Here is a 23,908-nt window from a genome sequence, read left to right on the forward strand (position 1 = left end):
TTTGGCAGTCTAACCGTGTACAGGACCCCGAAACCAATCTGTAACTGAACCTCAGACCCACACTGTACTTGTGGTCTTCCGTCAGTATACGGCTTCCTCACAGTCATTAACATAGATATCAAATCCCAGCCACTGTCATACAAAGCTAGCCTGACACTTAGTTTGTATACTGGAAACGACTAATTCCTTTATTGAAAAAGAAACAGACTTTTATATACTTGAGAAGTATATTAGTCACAACATGAATATTTACCAAAAAGATCACACAATGAATAGAGAACGAGGTAAAGCGGACTCATGGCTAATCCCAATCAACATGCTAATTAACTCATTACACTTAAGCCAGCCTGGAAGACCAGACTGCCAGCAACAAAGCAAAAAACAAGCAGCAGAATGTATTTTGGGGTGCAATTCCACATATACCCATGGCATGTGTAAGCAATATATCATTTCAATGACACCTTTGTGTAAAACAAAAATCATTTTTTTTTATTTAGTCATTTTTCAAACACCTGTGACAAAAAAATGAAATATTCAATGAGCTTAACATAGTTACATAGTTTGTGAGGTTGAAAAAAGACATCAGTCCATCCAGTTCAACCTATGATGATGTGTGTGTTTGCTGTTAACCGTACATTGTATACCCCTGTGTGTTGTGGTCTTTAAGGTGCCCATCTAATAGTTTTTTGAAACTATTGACGCCTCCTGCTGATACGACTGCTTGTGGAAGCGAATTCCACATCCTTACTGCTCTGACAGTGAAGAACCCCTTACGCATTTTAAGGTTAAACCGTTTTTCCTCTAGTTTTAGTGAGTGGCCACGTGTCTTATTGTATTCCCTTTCTCTAACATGCCTCTCAGGAAATTCCTTGGGGTGTCTACTTTCCAAAAAAGGGTATTTGGGGGGGGGTTGTACTGCCCTGCCATTTTAGCACTTCAAGAAATATGATATATAGCACAGGTTATGAATTGATAATGATATGCTGAAGCACATATACTTAAGAGTTTGAACAACACCAGTCTTTGTATACATATTGATATTTGTATTGTTGCTCACTAGAGTATGACAATTTCTTGCACGTCAGCTTGTGACTATAATTAAAGTACTAATTATGACGTTACCACAACAGATACAGTGTCTTGAAAAAGTATTCGTACCCCTTAGAATTTTCCACATTTTGTCATGTTACAACTAAAAATGTAAATCTATTTTATTAGGATTTAATGTGATAGACCAGCACAAAATGGCACATGTGAAATGGAAGGAAAATGATAAATGGTTTTCAATATTTTTTACAAATAAATATCTGAAAAGTGTGGCGTGCATTTCTTTTCAGCCCCCTTTTACTCTGATACCCCTAACTAAAATCTGGTGGAACCAATTGCTTTCAAAAGTCATCTAACTAGTAAATAGAGTCCACCTGTGTGTGATTTAATCTAAGTATAAAGACAGCTGTTCTGTGAAGCCCTCAGAGGTTTGTTAGAGAACCTCAGTGAACAAACAGCATCGTGAATGCCAAGGAACACACCAGACAGGTCAGGGATAAAATTGTGGAGAAGTTTAAAGCAGGGTTAGGTTAAAATAAAATATCCCAAGGATTAAACATCTCATGGAGCACTGTTTAATCTATCATCCAAAAATGGAAAGAGTATGGCACAATTGTAAACCTACTAAGACATGGCCATCCACCTAAACTGACATGTCGGGCAAGGAGAACATTAATTAAAAACTTTGGAGGAGCTGCAGAGATACACAGCTCAGGTGGGAGAATCTGTCCACAGGACAACTATTAGTCGTGCGTTCCACAAATCTGGCCTTTATAGAAGAGTAGCAAGAAGAAAGCCATTGTTGAAAGAAAGGCATAAGAAATCCTGTTTGTAGTTTGCAAGAAGCCATGTGGGGGGACACAGCAAATGTGGAAGAAGGTGCTCTGGTCAGAGGAGACCAAAATTAAACTTTTCGGCCTAAAAGCAAAATGCTGTGTGTGGCAGAAAACTAACACTGCACATCACCCTGAACACACCATCCCCACCATAAACATGGTGGGGGCAGCTTTTCTTCAGCAGGAGCAGGGAAGCTGGTCAGAGTTGATGGGAAAATGCATGGAGCCAAATACATGGCAATCTTAGAAGAAAACTTGTTGGAGTCTGCAAACAGGGTCAATGCTAACGCTAGGCTAACTGCCTAGGGCGCACTTCCGCCTAGGGCGCCTGGCCACTGATTTCCCTACTCTCCTGCCAGTCTCCATGCTGTAAGTTTTCATCTGCCCGATCACCGAGTCATTAGGGTGCAGCACTGGAGGATATGTCCTGAGTTTCCCAGTGGCAGTGACTGAATGGAAGCAAATGAAAGATCCCCTGCCAGCACCACTGCACGCCTCTATGATCAGTGACACTAACTGTTTGTGACCTTTCTGTCTCTCTCAGAGACTCTCTGGTGATTGTCCCACTCCTATTCCAGACCAGTACAGCAGCTCTGCCTCCTAGAGGCCACTCTTCCTCCTGGCCAGCCTGTCCTGTACAGCGGCAGCATCACGTGACGTGCTAGCCTATAGTGGATTGGAGTAGTAGGCGCTCCAGGGTCAGTGCCTCCTTGTGCCTGGTTGGTTGGTGACAGTGACACAGCTTAGGCCTGGAGACACTAAGGCAGGGTTTTTGCCTGGCAGAGAGAGAGAGTCATCGGATGCAGAGCAGAGCTCTGGTTAGTGAAGAACACACACTGATATTGTATTACTGTATAGTGTTATAGACTGATCTGTCTAAAAAGGTGGGGTATACATGGGCAGGGCAAAGGGGGTGGAGTCGGGGCAGAGCCAAGGGGGCGGCAAAATCAGATTTCGCCTAGGGTGTCAAAAATCCTTGCACCAGTCCAGTCTGCAAAAGACTTGACACTGGGGTGGAGGTCCACCTTTGACACTGGGGTGGAGGTCCACCTTCCAGCAGGAGAACGACCCTAAACATACAGCCAGAGCTACAATTAAATGGTTTAGATGAAAGCATATTCATGTGTTAGAATTGCCTAGTCAAAGTCCAGACCTAAATCCAATTTAGAATCTGTGGTGACAAGACTTGAAAATTGCTGTTCACAGATGCTCTCCATCCAATCTAACAGAGCTTGAGCGACAATGGGCAAAAATGTCACTCTTTAGATGTGCAAAACTGGTAGAGACATACCCAAAAAAACTTGCAGCTGTAATTGCAGCAAAAGGTGGTTCTACAAAATATTGACTCAGACGGGGCTGAATACAAATGCACGCCACACTTTTCAGATATTTATTTGCAAAGAATTTTGAAAACCATTTAAAAAATGTTTCTTTACACTTCACAATTATGTGCCACTTTGTGTTGGTTTATCACATAAAATCACAATAACATACATTTACATTTTTGGTTGTAACATTACAACATGTGGGAAATTTCAAGGGTATGAATACTTTTTTAAGGCACCGTATATTTATAAAGTAGAAGAATTGCATTTTATTTTGCATTAGCCATTTGCGATCATTCTATATGAAAAAACAAAAAGGTATTATTCCATTTCCAAACAGTGTCTCTAGAAAAGCCATACTCACTTTTTCCCATGAGACTGTGAAATAAAAATCTATCTTTATTTTCAAGAGACTGTAGGAAATATCTACAAGACTCTTCTCCTTTATTAAGAATAGATGTAACCAATCTTCTTGCAACTTCTTGAGCCACTTTGTCAGAAAGGACATAATTCATCTCTTCTAAGGTGAAAATTTCTCTTGTATACAGGTCGCATACAATTTGCTTGGAAATTGTCTTGCTTATTCTTTCTGTCAGGCCAGAAAATATGGATCGAATAATATCCACTTAAACATAAAAAAAAAAGTATGTTAGTCTGGAGCCGTAAAATAAATTATGAACAAGTAGTTTACAATTTCTTTCTGCTCCCTCATTTCCAGCTTCTTTAATATGCCCCTGGGGAGGTCAAAATTTGAAGGGAGTTGCCACGTTTCTAGCATTTATATTGCATACCCAGCATAGGCTTAAAAATCCTTTAAGTGCATGCATGGGATAACCTTGCATGTGTGAAGTAGATCATGGTGCAAGTTTCATGGGGAGCAGGTAAGGACTGTGCAGTGGGAGAAAAATAGTGCACCAAGGGTTTAAATGGGGGAAAAAATGGAATACATTTCAGCTTACCATTCCTTGGATGTGGTTGCTGCACTAGTTTTATTATGATTATTATTTTATGTATTATTATTTTCTGCAAGTACAGAAAAATACAGTACTTGCTGATCATGATAGAAATCCAGGGTGCTTATAATTACTGGTACACTGAACTGAAAATGTTATATTCCAATACTGTGCGCTCCTGGGGTAAGGTGAAATTCTAACCAATACTTATATGATAGGCATCTGTCTTTTAAAACATAAGCTAAACAAATAAATACAGAGCAAATAGCAACAATTACTCCAAAAGCACTCTACAACATTTAAAAGAGAAATATTATTAAGCCTCCACCTTCCCGTGAAAGAAAAGTATGATTAAATAGTCCACAAATATATTGTCCTCCACTGGCCTGTTAAGAAACCATAAACAAATGCTTGACATCCACTTGAATACTGTAGTTGAAATCACAACCGTGCATTAGGTGAGCCACAATCACCCTCACTCTCCACAAGCTATTGACTCTCATTTTACTGATTAGCTTAACCACTTCTGGATCGAGCCCATTTTTGACACATTTTGTTCACAAGTTAAAATCAGTATTTTCTAGAAAACTACTTAGAACCCCCAAACATTATATATATATTTTTAGCAAAGACTCTGGAGAATAAAATGGCGGTCATTGCAATATTTTTTGTCATGCGGGATTTGCGCAGCAGTCTTTCAAACGCCATTTTCTTTGGAAGAATTATGAAAAATTACATTTCATTGCATTTAAAAATAAATAAACAATAAAGTTAGCCCATTTTTTTGTATATTTATTTATTTATTTCAGGTACTTATATATATATATTGAGAAAGATGATGTCACGTTGAGTAAATAGATACCCAACATGTTACGGTTTAAAATTAAGCACACACGCGGAATGGCGACAAACTACAGTCAATAAAAATCTCCATCGGCGACGTTTTAAAAATTTTTAACCGTTACCAGTTTAGAGTTAGTGAGTAGCTCTTTTTTTTAAATTATTGCTCTCGCTCTGGTGATCGTGGCGATACTTCACAAGTGTAGTTTGAACAGCGATTTAATTTGCGAGAGTGACTTCCGTATACTTTTTTATTATGCGTGAGCTCACAGCGACTAAAATTTATTTTTTTTCCTAATTATTTTATTTATTTTTTTTAATTTTACCACAGGTTTAAAAAAAAAAAAAAAAAAACAATCTGATAACTTTTATTGCTGTCACAAGCAATGTAAAAATCTAAAAGACCCTAGACCCCTCCGCTACACTTCAATGTATTCAAAACACCGAAAACTGCATTTTTGAATACACTCACTTTTTAAATTTGGCGCCTTTAGCAGCCGAGTAACCCGGACATGACGTCATGGACGCCGCCTCCGGGTTACGGAAGTGGCTTTGATCGGGACTCCATCTAGTCGGCGGTGGGGCAGGAGATCCAGGCCGAGCCCCGGAAGGCAGCGTGAGGGGGGGTGTCCCCTCCTGCTTGCTGGGGTAACGATCGAGCGGCTCCTGAAAGCCGACCGCTGGATCTAAAAAACAGTACCGGGATGAGGCATCACTTCGGTACAACCACTTAAAGTCAGCCAACGTAGGGATACGTGGTTATGCGTTAAGTGGTTAACATAGTCAATTCTCCACTCACAGGGATGGTATCATTTCTGGTTAGCATTCCCCACTTTAGTAGTCTTCACTTTTGCTAAAACCCAAACAAAGAGTACAGAAACGATCCTCATAGTGTGATCCCGTTCAAACTCTTTATTGTATAAACATGACCCCTTAAAATAACACTCACAAGAATGCATAAAAAAACTTGCTTCTCAGTCATATGAGCATGTTATTCTGATCAGTAAAATGAGAGACAATAGCTTGCAGTGAGTGAGGTGTCAAGAGGGGAATGTGGCTCACCTAACACACGGTGGAGATTTCAGCTATTCAAGTGAATGCCAAGCAGTTGTTTATCGTCACTTGCCTGATGAAGGGGCCCTACGTGGCTCTGAAATGTTTCTGTATTTTTACTGTGTGACCATGTGAATAAAGCTTCGGACCCTTTTGAGGAATCCTTGGTGTGCTGATGACATTTCTTCACTCTCGCGAAGTTGTTTATAGACTCTTAACAATCCAGTAGAGGACATTATATTTGTGGACTATTTAATCGCACTTTTATTTCACTGAGAGGTGGAGGCTTATTAACATTTCTCTTTTATATGTTGTAGAGCGCTGCTAGTAAATAAAAGTTATTTGCTCTGTATTTAGTTGAACTGAAAACTCACTGTTCTCAGCCTTCTCAGTTATCATCTTTAAACTACAAAATAACTACCCTCTGTGTAATGGAGATAAGGAGAGGGTGAGATGTTTTCAGTCCAAATTAGGAGAGTTGCTTAGTACGTCAACACTGCTTCTCCATAGAAACAGTGCCATGAGTGAGTGTTGTCTCCCCCTAGAGTAGGTAGTTTTTTACTGGCAGGATTATCAGGTGAAATTGAAGGTAGAAAAAAAGCATTAAATAAACGAATGCAAGAACCACATCTAAGGACTGGAAAGCTGCAATATCACTTTTTTTTTCTTGGGTTAAATACACTTTAAGTCGAATTCCATGAATACTTTAAATTGTTCATTTGGACCGAGCTAATCGAACAATTTCCATCACTAATTTATGTACGGGCTGTCAGCACTGTATAAACTGTATGTGTTGTTTTCCTGCAGCTGTACGTTGACTTCCCAACCTATTCCCAAAACAAAATCGAATTGGGCTGAACGCTGCTCAGACATTCACAATAACCCTTGTATTTTTATGACTGAATACAAAGGCTTCCTCTCATTGACTGAGATGAAGATCCTGACATCATCTGGCCCCCTCTTCATCTCAGCCAATTAGAGAAGGCCATTTATTCATTCTCAAAACAACAAATCTTCATGTGAATGGCTGAGCAGCACTCAGCCCAACTCGATTATGTTCTGGGAACCCCATACCATGCTTAGGACACAGCGCTGTCTACTACAGTATGTGTAGCTGATGGTACATACAGTTTATACAGTGATGACAGCTGATGCATCAAATAGCAAAGGAAAGAGTTAATTTGGACTAGCTTGGTCATGTTTGGATCTGATACAGTTTAACTGTAAAGTACAAATATTTATATTATATATTGAGAATTCTGTATTTTAATATTAAAACAGAACTTAACCATTCCTGCTTTCATGAAAAAATAAACTATAGCCCCTGAAACACTTACCTGTAGGCATTTTCCATACTGGTCTGAACAGTACTACTTCCTTGGGATGTACATTTCTCTGCTGCAGCTAAGGGCATATTCTGTGTGAGGCATGCTGATTCATTCAGCATTTTTGTCACAAAAATCCGACATTATTAAAAAACTGCAGCAAGTATGACCTACTGTATATTCAGCCTGACGCAGCAAACAGAAAAGTATTTCAGGGCCAAAACACATATTTATAATATTTTATATTTTTTTTAATGCAAGCAAAATATCTAAATATATATTGTATATGTCTGCTTTTTATAATAATTCTGAGTTTGTCAAAAGCACCTAAAGTTGAAACTTAAAATGGAAGGGTAGCCCAAAGTTGAAGCTAAAGCCCATTTCGCATTACATACAGCTATGGATGTATGAAGTCTAGACTAGAGCTCTCTGGGGTAAATTACTAAACAGGCTTTTAATTTTGCAAGGGGTGTTGCCCTCAAGCTTAGTTAAATTGTTGGAATGCATTGTTCATGTATTTGTGTGCAATGACTCCAGATATATTCTTCAGCCATGTAAATGGCAGTGTTTATTTGTTTGTAGCTGCAGTTATGGTTAAACTCTATGTCTTTTCTCATGAAAAAAGTTCATGTTTCCTGTCTGCAATTAAGCAACAAAACCCATGTGGACTGTACGCTGTCTGTTTGTTCTGTGGGGCTACAGAATTTGTAAAAGAACATGATCAGGGTTTCACTTTGCAAATCACAGGTATCTCATTCACCAAGCTCTGGTGCAAATTGCATTCCTATTTGCCTTTAGTAAATCAACCCCCTGTCTCATTTTATTATGAAAACTAAAATATATGTAGTCTTGTGAAAAACGAAGTACACATTTTGGAACCTGTCTTGCTTAAAACTTAGATACTTAGGACCTGGTATTGTGGATGCCCTTTGAGTTGGCAAGGGATTTGGTCAGAAATCAGGTTTCAATATCTGAGCTTAGTATACAATTAAGGCTGGCCATACACTATACAATTTTCTTGTTCAACTTTCCTTTAGATTTACCAAAACCATGTAATGTAGGGTCAAACCTAAACACTTTCAATTTGTATGCAGTCAGGCAGGCCCTTGCACTACATAGTTTAAGGTAAATCTAAAGGAAATTGAATAAGAAAATTGTATAGTGTATGGCCAGCCTAAGGCAACTCTTACATTAGTAATTTTTCTTTCATTCAATCAGCGGGTGATATCTGCTGACTTCTTTAAGGTTGCAGCTTGCTTATGCTGTAGTTCGACACTTATGTTTTTAAATCGAGGTCAAACTATTCAGCCTGCATCTGATAAATAATTCTGTTCATCCGCTTTAATTACTTTTTTGGATCCAATTTGGACTGTATTTTATAATATGTTTCTGCCTGCTGCCTGCATTAACTGCCTGCCTATTAGAAAATGCCCCTGTTCTAGGATTAGGGACCCTATTTCAACTTACTTGTAGTAAATTAGGTTGGAACTTCCACTTCTGTAGATTTTTGTTGTTGAAACGAGGAAATGAATATCACTGTAAAATATACAAAGTAGTTTCACATCATGATATGTGCTGCTGCCATATTTATAGTCTTGCTATTTTGAGTAGATATGAATGGTGAATAAAAAAAAAAAACAATAAACATGTGAAAAAGAAAAAGTAAAACAAAACTATGCTTTTTTAAATTTTTAGTGTAGAGGTCAAAAGCCATCTGTGCCTCTATTAGATGTTTGTATGAAAAATATGCAATGGTACACCTCCCACTTTACACTTTTACTAAAGTGTAAAGTGGGAGGTGTATCATTGGTATACAAGTCGTTACGTTATTTTGTACATATAACAAATTAGGATTTTTGTGCAAGTTATTGAATAAGTATTCAACAGCACTCACCAAAATAAATTAAAGCTCTTGCTCCTAAGTACCATAGATACATACAGCTTTCCCATTGCCTGCTACCTCTATGCATACTGTACGCTTCCCCGTGCACCAAGACAAGTATTTGAACACATTTGCTTACATACCTTGGGCTCACCCAGGCTGATTTCCATGCTCAACAATATGTGCCCTCTAGAATCTCTCTCATATGTAGTAAGCTGTGCATGCGATCTGGTGACCCCCAATGATTTAGAGGACTGGAACAAGATCTGGTTCAAAGTAGCTAAGCGCTCATTTAAAACAAACATTCTAGAATCAACCTACTATATTCTCTTTCAGTGGTATTGGGTTCCAGCCCTAAAAGCCTTAGCAAACCCCAATTACTCTGACAGATCAGTAGAGAGAAGGGGTGGGGCCGGGTCGTGGCTCCGAGTCTAAATGGACACAGGGAGCTGTAACTTGGCTCGGTGCCCCCACTGGGCTCTCAAAAGGAGGGAGGGGCCATGAGCACAGAAAAGGGACCCTAGAAGAGGAGGATCCGAGCCACCCTGTTTGTTATTTGAAAAAAAAGAAACGAGACTTTACAATCACTTTAATTATCCCCAAGGATGCTAAACAGTCTTCATTTTGGCAACAAATTTCAATTTGGATTTCGTATTAGACTTTTGACTAAAATGCCTTTTTAGTTTTAGTCCCATTTTAATTCATCTGCAATTGTTTCAGTTTGAGTCATTTAATTGACTAAAATCTCCAGTACATTTTATTTGACTAAAATTGAATCTGTTTAGTTAAATTGTTTTCCTTAATCTTTATCTTTAATAAATATTGCGACGGTACTAACCGTCACTATGAGTGAAAGACAGATAAGTAATAATTTGGATTGCTTAAAGATTTGTCAGCAAAATCTTCATATAGAAATATGAAGATTTAATACCACCTTACACAGTGTATTCCATGCTTGGCTGTGAGAGAGACACAAAGACTTTTATTCGCAGACTTCCCTATTGTTTGTGTATTGGGAGGGAATGTGTCTGTTCTGTCCAGATGGCTAGATAATTAGTTTAGTCCCTGTATACACTTTTATCTGTATATGCTTCTGTAATCAGCCAGAGGGGAGGGATTGTGTACACTGTATGAGAGTGTAAAACTGTTCCTATTGGATTGTGAATATCATGTCCAGTCTTCAACAAGGTCCATCTGGGTGGTAACCTTGTGGGTGAAAACTGTATATAAGTCTTGTTCAATAAAAAGGTTTTAGAGTTAGTTCACCCTCAATCTAGAGTCCTGTCTCTTATTGGGGGGGATATGCTACAAGGGATTGCTATGGTCTTCCATACTCCCTTAGAGGATCACTAAGCTCTTGTAAGAGCTTGTGTAAGAGCTTGTTCTGCTGCACTCTCTGGAGAAAGAGAGGTTCATTCACAGGAACCTGGAGCCTTGTCGGAGGTCCAGGGTGGATAGGAAATGGTGAGACCCCAACCAAGCTGCGGCGGTTCGTGGGGTCTGAAGTGGTTACGGTGTCTGGTGGAGTGCTTGGAGCCCCTCGGGAAGCACTAGGAGCATCTGTCAACGGAGGTACCCAGTCAAGGGTGCCCTGTTCCGTTACATTGGTGGCAAGCGGTGGGATGGCGTCCTAGTGTGAGGAGAAGCAGCTCGGAGACACCGGTAACGTTATGGAGCGAGCTAACACCCGTGCAGCGTCCCCATATGAGGAGGAGTTTCTCTGGAGGTTGCAGCAACACTTGGTCCAACAGGATGGGCCTGTATCAGAGGAAGCCATACTGGACTGGAGAGATTTCACTCGAAAGGAAATGTGGTATGAGGCCTTAGAGGATGAGCAGTGGAGGCGGAAAGAGAACCTTCCCAGCGAAGAACAGCGGTTCCAGGTATACGTTGCCCTGCAGTTACTTTTCCTAGGAGAGCAACCCCTGGATGAGTGGGTGACGGAGCTGTGGAACCTGATTTGGAAGGAGTTGTGGCTGGATGAAGCTTACTGGGCACTAAAGTGGTACGCCACCCGGCACGACCACTGGATGGCTGACGACAATATGCCGGAAGGTGAGGACTATAGTGGCCCGGGCTTGCTGTGGGAGGCCCTTGAGGAGAGGGACTTTGGATGTCCAGCAGAGTTTCGGCGCTGGGAAATCCAGGACACCAGGGAAGCCCTACTGGGTCTTCCCAAAGCAGATGACATGGGGTCAGACCTGATTCATCTGGTCGGAATGGAGTGGGAACTGGAGCAGGACTACCAACGCCTACTCTGCTCCATTCCACCCCAATCTACCCTGCAAGCAGAGCCGGAGTCCTGGGTGGCAGATCCAGACCCACAACCCTTCAGTTGGAGAGACAGTACTGACTGGGGGTACTGTGAAGGCCCACCGATGGCAGGTGGAGATGGGATTGAGGTCTCTCTACCGGACTTACAGGGAGGCTGGGCAGCCGGCCCAGATCCCCAGCTACAGCAGGAGTTACAGGGAGCCTAAGGTGTCGTCCTTCCTTCCCAGCAGCAGTGTACCTTCCAGGGAGAGGAGACAACTAATCCTTATCCCCAACCACAGGGAGACAACAGACCTGACCCCAATGGTGCAGATGGGACCGCGGTCTCTGCACCAGACCTACAGAGATGCTGGACGGCTGGTCCAGATCCCCAACCTACCCCACAGGAATACCAGGAGGAGGAGGTAAGCGATCCCTCCTCTCTACAGCAGACCCCTAACCAGGTTCTGGGGGTAGTATTCGCCAACCCCAACCCTGTAGAAGAGCTGGCAACAGGACAGAGTGCTACCAACCTCTGCCCAGCACTCGCAAAAGCTACAGTCTTCATTTGTACACCCCAGAGATGCTGGACAGTCGGCCCAGATCCCCAACAGCCTGACGAAGTGAGCCCCATCACCCTGTCTTCTCTTCAGTGGCTGAAAGGACTCCAAGGAGAAGGGCCATTCCACAATTATCCCCAGCAGCGGGTATGTTCTGCGAGAGAGGCAGAGGTTGGCTGGGTGAGTAACACTGTTTTCCCGACAATTTGTTTTGGGTACTGGGTGGGTACAGACATTGGGAGGTCCTGTGGAACACAGCCTACCTTAGAGAGGTTGGAAAGTTATTCTCTCAGCCTACTCTTATGTCTAAATCACCCTTTGTCTCCTAGGGACACAGGGTGCCCAAGAAGCCCAGTCTGGCCTGCCCAAACCAGACTTTCACAGACTGATCGGCTATGAGAGCTCCATGCGCCTTGCCAAGACAAACTTACAAACTATGTGGAACTTTGTCAAGGAAGCTGCCATTATGGATGGACTCTTTGGGACTTGTTACCCGACTAACTCAGGCACAGACCGATTGGAGGTCTGGTACCTGGTTCGTCTACCTTTGGGGGGAAGATATGTGACGGTACTAACCGTCACTATGAGTGAAAGACAGATAAGTAATGGTTTCGATTGCTTAAAGCGTAGTTCCGGGCACAGAAGTCATTTTTTAATAAACATACACCCGGGACAGTCAGGGCTAGCACATTCAACAATGGCTAGCCTCTGATCTGTCCCGGTTCGCACTTACCTTTTAGAAGAAATACTTACTTATAAAATTTCTTCCACAGCGTTTCCATCTCTCTTGTGGGCAGGTGAAGCCGGCGCGGTCCTCTTCTGTGTCTTCTTCCGCGTCTTCCTGTCCCAGAATGCGCCTGCATCGGCCCCTCTCGTCACTTCCGGTGCGGCGCCCAGAAGCTGTTTAGCAGGGGAATGCGGCGTCGCCCGGAAGTGACGAGCGGGGCCGATGCCGTCGCATTGATTCCTGGGAGCGATGACCTTCAGCTCCCAGGAATCATCGCGAGACAGGAAGTGACGGGGTGAGCCGAGGCGCTGAGGGAGGAAGTACTCTGAGGTGAGTATTTACGATCTTCAATTACAAGGTGAGTAAACAAAAAAAAAAAAATAACTATCCAATTCCTTTTCAGGTAATGTCGAACTAGCGGAGGGGCACAAAAAAAAAAAATATATAGTTTTTGTGCCCGGAACTCCGCTTTAAAGATTTGTCAGCAAAATCTTCATATAGAAATATGAAGATTTAATACCACCTTACACAGTGTATTCCATGCTTGGCTGTGAGAGAGACACAAAGACTTTCATTCGCAGACTTCCCTATTGTTTGTGTATTGGGAGTGAATGTGTCTGTTCTGTCCAGATGGCTAGATAATTAGTTTAGTCCCTGTATACACTTTCATCTGTATATGCTTTTGTAATCAGCCAGAGGGGAGGGATTGTGTACACTGTATGAGAGTGTAAAACTGTTCCTATTGGATTGGGAATATCACGTCCAGTCTTAAACAAGGTCCATCTGGGTGGTAACCTTGTGGGTGAAAACTGTATATAAGTCTTCAGTAAAGTAAGTGTTAAAACTAATTTAAAAGTGAATATTTGATTAAAATTTAGGAAAAGGTGATTATATACAATAAAATATAATATTGATATTTATATTATAAAGTGCAATAGTGTGAATAATTCAAACTTAGATAGTAACCATTAGTGCTTATAGTTCCATAAAAATCATCAGGTATAAAGTGCAATAGTGAAATACAAAATTCAATAAACATATAAAAGATATAATTCTTCTCTTAATAAATGACTATCAAGACAATTAAGTGACAGGTAATGGTGCTCAGTGCATAAAACAAATAATTGTGCAAAAATCACTCAGTCCATATGTAAATGCTTTGGATAACAAAAAAAGTTCACAAGTGAAAAATACACTTCATCAATTCCTGTATCCGGGTGAATAGAATATCAAATAGGCGTTATCCCTCCACCTAACACCATATAAGTGAAGTGTGGGGTGTTTCTTCTCTCTTGTGTACCCCTATAGTGGTACTAAGCGCTCACCTCCATAACCAAGAACATATGCCTTGTCAGAAAAGCAGGAACTTTTCTCCAGTCTTACTCCGTTTCTCCACTCTTACTCTGGTATCCAAAACAGTCTAGGATGGATCAGCCTTATAAGCCTCCCAAGGGGCCGACGTATCTCGGATTTAAGAAGGCTCACAATAGTGCAATATTGTCTTATAAAATCAATTTTTATTCCAAATAAGTAAAAATAACTCACATTTTTTGCTAAGAAAACAGCGCCTTGGTTTGAATAACAGGGAAGGAATCGCGGTCTTCACTTCCGCGTGTATATGTCACCTCCGGTATAGCATCCCCACGCGTTACGCCACCTCCACTCACGTGGCTTCCTCCCCTGAGTCCTATTTTCACAGGGTAAGAAATTATTCCTCTCTGGTTCTTTATTCCTTTTTTTTTTTTTTTTACAACTCCGGCATCTTTGTTTGTGGTTTTTATTTGATTTGTAGGGGATGGGAGAAGGGAATGAGTGGGATACTCCTTTAGGCTTCAACTATGTACACTTGGGACTTGGTTCCTGAAAAATGCCTGTTGGCACTTCCTGGACGCCTGCCGGCGCCAGCCAACGTTCACTAACGCTGTATATATCCTGTAGAACACAGAACTGCTGAATCCTCGACTATTAGTCCAGAAGATCGAGGACTGAGAACTGTATAACTCCTGACACTGTTGTGTTGTAGAAGTCACTGAATACTGTCCCCCGCTTTGACTAGCTTGAGGTAGTATGAGGTAGAACTCTGTATGGCTGTACTTGCAACTGACACACTCTGTACAATTCAAGGCCCAACTGCAGGTGCCCCCTTTTAACTTGAACTCTTCAGGGTCCACTGACTATGTACCCCCTCTGTAGCTTCAGGGTCCTCAACCTAGGTACCCCCTTTACAACTAGCTGGCACTGGATCCCAGAACCTCTTCCGGAGTGGTCCCCTCTAACTTCAGGCAGACTCCCAGGGGCAATCCTCAGTACTCACAACCTGTGCAGGCTTTCCTGGGACTGGACCCCTCTCTCTCTCTCTGCAGGCTCTCGGCACACCGAATCCCCTCAGCTCACTCAGCACACTCTGGACACTCAGGCGACACCCCGAGACATCCACCTTCCTCAGACAGGAGGACAGACAGCCGCACTCTCCTTCCTGGGACTCTGCTCCCACCAAAGACATTGTGTATGTGCCACCCCCAAACTTATACCCACTCCCAGAATCCTTTGCGTTATAATCTGCCTCCTGGAGTAGTTACGCCTGGATGTGTCCCCTGATTGGGTCTCCTCCACCGCCCTATGAGGAGCCTCTCTGTAATGTTCCGGTACCTTTGGTACCCTAAATTACACTTTCCACAAGTGTATGCGCCCCACCATTTACTTTTTGGAAAGGTGCGCATACACCTTTAAGACTGGAGCTGTCATCACCCAGCGCCGGACTAGATGGCTATTTAAAGCGCCAGTTCTCACTCACATGTGTTCGTTCAAACACCCTTACCTGGATGCTAACCTTGCTTGAAGCTTCCATGCTTGCAAGCTTACTTCGCTGACGGAACCTCGCTGCGCTGATCCCTGTATCCCGCTACTGGATCATCCGCCTCTCCTGAACCACCCTTCGGCTGTATCGCTAATAGTGCTAAGTACCCCGCAGGGGAATTCTCTATAAACTTATACTAAGCTTACACTATCTAGCTCTGCATAGTAAAGACTGTTTATCACATCTGCATAACTAGATTGCTAGCTCTTGAGACTACTGCTACTTTTCTGCACTGGGTTGATCTCTTTTGTATGTCCACCTGCTATTCTATCATCTGCTATCATACAACATTGCTAAACCTTCCTGCATCCATCTGCTACTGTCTCACCTTCAAGTGTCTATCACCTACCACCTCCACTCAACCTATCCCTCAACCTTCATCATTGTGTTACCACATACATAAAGTCACTCTAGGAACCAGCTTGCTAATTGTGTGTATTTACTGGCTGAAATAAGACCTTCCACACATGATGAGTCATTGAGGTTGGGAATGGTATCTCAGCATATCTCTTACATGATTACTGATGTGGAACTATTTCTGCAGCTGAAAATCCACACCATATAAGAAACGCAGGAGCGTTACAGATTGAACGAACCTAAAAATGGATTCAGCAGAAATAACCACTCAGGTGACACAATTAAAACAGCAAGTATCTGCGTTAATACACGCACTTGCTGAATTAAAAGAAGACAATCAGGCTCTGTCGCAGCAGGTAATTAGACTGACACAACTTACCTCTGCTCAGTCCCCTGAACCCAAGATAAATCCCCCTTTGGTATTTACAGGCGATCGCAAAAAATTACGCGAATTTAAAAACGCATGTGAGTTACTTTTTTTGCTAAAACCTCGTACCTACCTTACTGATCACATTAAGGTTTGTACTATTATTTCTTACCTATCAAGCGATCCTCGAGCCTGGGCAGATTCTCTTTTTGAGAAAAACGACCAGCTTCTCAACTCCTATGCCTTGTTCCTGGCAGAGCTCACTAGCTTATATGATGACCCCAATAGACAGAGTACTGCTGATCTTCAGTTAAGATCCTTGAAACAAGGAAGGAGGCCTGTGGAAGACTTTGTTGCAGAGTTCAAGAGATGGACCCTTGATTCAGAATGGAATGATGCATCTCTGAAAACCCAATTTAGGCTTGGCCTAGCAGAAGCCGTTAAGGACGAGCTCGCCCGAGCGGATCTGCCAAAAACCCTGGATGCATTAATACAACTCAGTATTACCATAGATAGAAGACTACGAGAAAGAAAGGCTGAAAAGATGGGAATGCCATTATCCGTTTCCTCTCGGAGTCTGGCCGTTCCTATGGAGTTAGGAAGCATACGCCCACCGCTATCAACTATGGAAAAAGCCAAAAGACGAAATGAAAATCTCTGCTTGTACTGTGCATCCCCGGATCACAAGATAAACGTCTGTCCCCTAGTCAACAAAAAGAAGGGTGAGTGTTCACATGTCTCTCTAGGAGGATTGACAACTTGATTCACTAACCCCTACATTTCTGTTTTTTTGACATTACAGTGGGACCAGAACAGGATTACTACTAAGGCCATGATTGACACAGGATCTTGTGGAAATTATATGGCTATATGTTTTCCTGCTTTAAATAAAATTCCTATTATTTCTAAACTTAAACCTGTCTCAGTAAGTCTTATTACCGGTGTTCCGTTATCCTCTGGTCCGATCACCGATCAGACACAAGCACTTCTAGTCACTATTAACGAGTCTCATAGGGAGACTTCTACCTTCGATTTAATACCACCACCCCACTTTCCCATTGTGTTGGGACTTCCCTGGTTGCACACACACCAACCAACCATAGATTGGAAGAAACGGTCCTTGACCTTCCCTTCTTGTTATAGCGAGGAAACGTGTAACCTCCCGTTTTCAGGGAAGATTCTGTCTGTGGTGACAGATGAGATTGCACCACTATGTTATCAGGATCTTTCTGAGGTTTTTCTTGAGAAAAATGCTCAAGCATTACCTCCTCATCGAGACTATGATTGTAGCATTGATCTACTCCCAAATAGCAAATTGCCGTTCGGTCATGTTTATCCTCTTTCACAGGATGAACTTGCCCATCTCAAAACCTATTTGGATGAGAACTTGGAAAAAGGTTTTATTAGACCTTCCACTTCTTCCACAGCAGCAGGACTCTTTTTTGTTCGCAATAAAGATTCAAGTCTCAGACCTATCATCGACTACAGGAAATTGAATGCTATCACAATAAAAGATCGCTATCCTCTACCGCTTATCCCTGAGCTCATTGAGCAGGTGCGTGGAGCTACCTATTTTTCAAAATTAGACCTGAAAGGAGCATACAATCTCATTCGAATCCGTGATGGACACGAGTGGAAGACTGCATTCAGAACTAGATACGGATTGTTCGAATATCTTGTGATGGCATTCGGCCTATGCAATGCCCCTGCAGTTTTCCAACGATTTATAAACGATATTTTTAAAGACTTACTAGATGTCTGTGTTGTGGTATATCTGGACGATATACTTATATATTCACGGACCCTGTCTGAACACATAAGACATGTAAGACTTGTATTATCGAGATTGCTTGCACATAATCTTTATGTGAAGCTGAAGAAATGCTTGTTCCATAAAGATGAGGTACTCTTTCTAGGCTACATCATATCCAAAACCGGAATCGAGATGGACATGAGTAAAATATGCTGCATTCAGGATTGGCCTACACCAACTACACGCAAGGCGCTACAGCGATTCCTGGGATTTTCAAATTTCTACAGGAAGTTCATAAAAAACTTTTCTGCTATTGTGAGACCCCTCACACAGCTCACTAGCATAAAAATACCATTTAAATGGTCAGAAGAAGCAAATACGGCTTTCCACTTGTTAAAGACAAGGTTTACTTCCGCTCCCATATTACGCCATCCAGACCCATCCCTCCAATACATTCTGGAGGTAGATGCGTCAAACCTGGCAGTAGGAGCAATACTCTCCCAACGACCTACCCCCACTTCACCACTTCATCCAGTCGCCTTTTTTTCTAAATCCCTGAGCAGTCCCAAGATAAATTACCCCGTGGGTGAAAAGGAACTGCTTGCTATAAAATTGGCTCTGGAGAATTGGCGACATTTACTCGAAGGCACCCAATTACCAATAATTATATACACGGACCATAAAAACCTCCAATATCTTCAGACTAGCAAAACTTTCTCGCATCGACAGGTACGATGGTCACTATTTTTTCTAAGGTTTAACTTCCTAGTGACCTACACACCTGCAGATAAGAACAAAAAGGCGGATGCACTATCACGACTAACTGAAGAAAACTACTTTGAAATTCCTTCCGTTCCTATAATACCTCACAAACGCATTATTGGAGTTGTCCGTTCCTTGAAGGAAGAGGTTCTGCATGGTATAAGGTTGGATTCACCCCCACCACAACTAAATACCGATGCAGAAGGCTTCCTCTACTACAACGACAAACTTTACATACCACCTACCCTACGCACCAAGATCTTGGAATTATCGCATGATGTGCCTATGGCAGGACATATGGGTATGACAAAGACTTTCAATTTGATTTCTCGGCAATTCTGGTGGCCTGACATGAAAACATCTATACAAAAATTCGTCTCTTCATGCAATGTCTGTGCCAGGTCCAAAATTGACACTACGAGACCATCCGGTCTACTATGCAGTCTACCAATACCCCAAACTCCATGGGAGGTTCTGTCATTGGACTTCATCGTAGAATTGCCTCCTTCCAAAGGATTTAATACCATCTTGGTGTCAGTGGACCATCTGACAAAGATGGCACATTTCATTGCTATTCGCAGACTACCTTCGTCCAAACAAACGGCAGAACTCCTGATGAAACATGTCTTCAGATTACATGGTATCCCAAAAACTCTTTTGTCTGACCATGGATCCCAATTTATTTCTAAATTCTGGCAAGATCTATGTCACATACTACGGATTGAGCGGAAGCTCACTTCTCCTTACCATCCGCAGACCAACGGACAGACTGAAAGAGTCAACCAATGCATCGAGCAGTATTTACGTTGTTACACTTCTTACCAACAGGATGATTGGTTGGATCTTCTCCCCCTGGCAGAATTTGCCTACAACAACGCAACTCACAGTACAACAAAGCAGAGTCCGTTCTACTTGAACTATGGGTTCCATCCCTCTATTCTCCCTCCACGCATCCTTCCTTCAAATAACCCAGTAGCCTCAGACTATCTTACCCAAATAAAGGATTCTCTGGGTTTACTAAATACTACCATTGCACACGCTCACAGTCAACAAAAGAAGTACTATGATCTTCGTAGAAGACCTTCTCCACAGTATACTATCGGGGACCTCGTTTGGCTCTCAACAAAAAACTTGAGACTGAAGATCCCTAGCAAAAAGCTTGGACCTCTGTTCTTGGGACCTTTCCCAATCAAGAAACTTATTGGAAAAGCTGCAGTGCAGCTTACATTGCCAATGGACCTAAAAATCCATCCCATTTTCCATGTGTCGCTACTAAAACCCCATGTTCCGGACCAAGGAATAAGGCCTAATATTCCACCTCCCCCTCCTGTACAAGTTGAAGGTGGAGAAGAATACGAGATAAAAGAGATTCTGGATTCTCGTATCTACAGAAGAAGACTTCAGTACTTGGTTAGATGGAAGAACTATGGGCCCCAAGACGACACCTGGCTAAACACCTCTGACATACATGCCCCTAGATTAATCCGCAATTTTCATGCGAGATACCCAGACAAACCAGCTCCAGAGGCCTTCAGGAGCAGGCCTTAAGGGGGGGGTATTGTAATGTTCCGGTACCTTTGGTACCCTAAATTACACTTTCCACAAGTGTATGCGCCCCACCATTTACTTTTTGGAAAGGTGCGCATACACCTTTAAGACTGGAGCTGTCATCACCCAGCGCCGGACTAGATGGCTATTTAAAGCGCCGGTTCTCACTCACATGTGTTCGTTCAAACACCCTTACCTGGATGCTAACCTTGCTTGAAGCTTCCATGCTTGCAAGCTTACTTCGCTGACGGAACCTCGCTGCGCTGATCCCTGTATCCCGCTACTGAATCATCCCCCTCTCCTGAACCACCCTTCGGCTGTATCGCTAATAGTGTTAAGTACCCCGCAGGGGAATTCTCTATAAACTTATACTAAGCTTACACTATCTAGCTCTGCATAGTAAAGACTGTTTATCACATCTGCATAACTAGATTGCTAGCTCTTGAGACTACTGCTACTTTTCTGCACTGGGTTGATCTCTTTTGTATGTCCACCTGCTATTCTATCATCTGCTATCATACAACATTGCTAAACCTTCCTGCATCCATCTGCTACTGTCTCACCTTCAAGTGTCTATCACCTACCACCTCCACTCAACCTATCCCTCAACCTTCATCATTGTGTTACCACATACATAAAGTCACTCTAGGAACCAGCTTGCTAATTGTGTGTATTTACTGGCTGAAATAAGACCTTCCACACATGATGAGTCATTGAGGTTGGGAATGGTATCTCAGCATATCTCTTACATGACTACTGACGTGGAACTATTTCTGCAGCTGAAAATCCACACCATATAAGAAACGCAGGAGCGTTACACTCTCACAGGAGCCAGTGGGGAGACTCCCCCTTCAAAAGGCACACCTAGAAACCATGACACCCTGACTATTAAATCACAGCCCCGCTGTTAGGCAGGCAAGGCCCACTATATATTTACCTAGCACCTACCCTGTAGAGTGCTACACTCACCCCACACCAAATGAGTCGGGTCCCTCTGACTCTGAGGCAGCCGCCTCCTATCAAAACTTTGTCAAAAACATCAGGAGTATCCCACTAACCTGGAAAAAGGGGAAAAGGGAAAAACGAATTTACAAATAAATTAAATATATTATTTACAATCTGCTGTACATGTATGATACACAATTTAAGGTGCATGAAAACTGATGCACCCCCCACAAAATAAACTCACTTGGTGGGGAACATCAAAGAAATTTACAGTGCAACTGCCTGACTGTCTAATGCTAAGGTGATACCACCTGTATAGAGAAAAGGAAGCAAAGTTAGTCAATCTCATCACATAAGAATCACATCACATGTTTAACTATCTGAACAGTTGAATGGAAAGACCCTCCTTCAAAAATACAAGGGCGACCTTTCCACTCCCTCCCTGATTGCCTCTGCCATCCAGTGTCTTGACACGCCGGGGTCCTCTTTTAACTTGAAGGAGCTTGTCCCCTAACACTGACTGTCTAGACAGAGTCCTTTTGTTTGAAGTGAAACACAGCGCCCTCTGCTGTCTCTTTGAGAACTTAAGTAAGGAAACAGGGCAGGTCACAGTCTATCATGACCCACAGTCCTGCTGAGTCAGGTAAACATAACAGGAGTCCAGCAGGGCACCCACACCAAAGTTATGGACTGCTCACGAACTTGGCAGCAATGTCTTCTTCTGTACAGACTTGGGAATGCAGTCCCACACAGCCATTTGTAATCCACAACAGGTCCTGGGCCGATGGCCCAAAGGATCTAGCACAAAAGGATTAGCTCTCCAAAGACCCGGACCCGATGGTCCAAAAGGTCCAGCAATACAACATTTGACTTTCTTTTCCAAAGACCCTGGCCCGATGACCCAAAAGGGTCTATTTCAATTCAACAGATGCAATTCAAAGTCAGCATTATATCTTTCAATAATTCTCCTTGGTCAGTTGTGGTAGGCGGCCGGTCACACACATTTTCTTGGTCCTAGTTACTCCTGAACTCCTCCAACTTTTTGGCGAGGTACTGAAAAGTCTTTACTTTTAAATGTAGTACTCAGGATGAGGCACTTGGACATACTCTCCATTCTCATTCTTGACCCCGATGGACCAAGCATGTCTTGAGCCATCTGGGCGGCGGACCTCCACCCTATCAATGTAGATGGAGCGCCCATACAACCACTGAACTTTCACTTTGCTGAATTTTTCTTTCAATCCTTCCGATGGGGAGTCCCGATATGGTTTGGGGACAAAGAGATAGTCCCAGATAAGCTCATCACACCACCAGTCCCTGAATTTCTCCACTAGCAGCATGACCTCCCTTGAAGCATAGGGGTAGTCTTATCCATACTCCAAGGCAACTTTTTTTGCATCCAGCGCTGCATTCTAGATAACCTAGGAAGAGTTCTCCGGTTACCTCTCCCTGGTGGAGAAAACAGGGTGTGCACCCTATTAATCATTTCCCCATAAGCAATGTTCTGATCCCAGGCTCTAGCAATATTCCCTGGTGGGGGGAGATCCGGGACCCTGGTAACATGGGCCTCACAGAAACCTAGCTTCTTGGCCAATTCCCTTCTTTCAATGGCCTCCTTGGCCTCTTGGTCAAAAGGTACCCCAATCTCGGGACCTGGGGAGCTGCGGTCAGTCTCTGATCCCCATTCCCACTCTGTTTCCTCGATGGATGCCCAATCTTCCATATCTTCCTCCAAGGATCCATATTTTGCAATAAAAGATGGGGAAGCCACTCTGAAAGGGCACCTCTCGCCCTCACTACCTGTCAGACAACTTCTTGGTTAGAGGCCGAAATGCTGAGAGGGCTTCCCTTGCAGCTCGGTGCGAATCACCCCTGGAAATGGGACAGGAGGTGACGCATCCCAAGGAGCACTGGATGCTTGCGGAGTGCAGGTGAAGGTTCACAAAGGTATCCATAACAACTCTCAGGAACTCCAGGGAATCAAGCAGTGTGCAAGTGAAAGCCAGGCCGAGGGTCATACACGGGTATCAGTCCAAACAGGCGCCAAGACAGGAGGATAGAGCAGAAGCAAGTCCATTTGAACAAGCCAAGGTCGGTACACTGGAAGAGGGCACAAGAGCAAGGATAGTCAAACAAGCATAGGGTCAAACTCTTGAGCGGGATCAGAGGAGTCAGGAGGCAAGCCGGGTCAAAACGAGGAAGCAGGAACAGGTTCACAGGTCACAGGTACAAGGAGCTGAAGATAATCCAGCGCTGGATGGGAGCGCGAGCGGTCCTTATATAAGGGCTGGGCTGGCGAGCTGTGCGTCATGGTGCATGCACGCCGCGCCGGCATGCCTGCGTGCCCGCGCAGTAGTGATCCCGCGCATGTGCGGTCGTCTGTTGCTCTCACTAGCCGCAGAGCGGCGATTGCGTCCCTGAAAGTGCCCCCCCCAAGGGGCAGCCTCCAGGATGCCCCATCGGGCTATTCTTTCCGGGAACCTGTCATGAAACTGTTGGATGAGCCTGGAGGCGTGAA

General features: G+C 43.1%; 1 protein-coding gene across 1 annotated transcript in view; it reads right to left on the minus strand.

Annotated features, from left to right (window-relative positions):
* NLRC4 (NLR family CARD domain containing 4) overlaps window positions 1–23,908 on the minus strand; it is a 200,985-nt gene that overhangs the window by 108,155 nt on the left and 68,922 nt on the right. Inside the window, exons 2-3 of the mRNA XM_082251347.1 lie at window positions 8,847–8,915; window positions 3,573–3,833 (exon numbers count right to left, since the gene is read on the minus strand). Coding sequence (XP_082107473.1) covers window positions 3,573–3,833; window position 8,847 — 262 coding nt within the window. The 5' untranslated portion in view covers window positions 8,848–8,915. The remainder of the gene's footprint in view (window positions 1–3,572; window positions 3,834–8,846; window positions 8,916–23,908) is intronic.

This window comes from Pelophylax lessonae (assembly GCF_965119305.1).
Source record: "Pelophylax lessonae genome assembly, chromosome: 3".
NCBI lineage: Eukaryota > Metazoa > Chordata > Amphibia > Anura > Ranidae > Pelophylax > Pelophylax lessonae.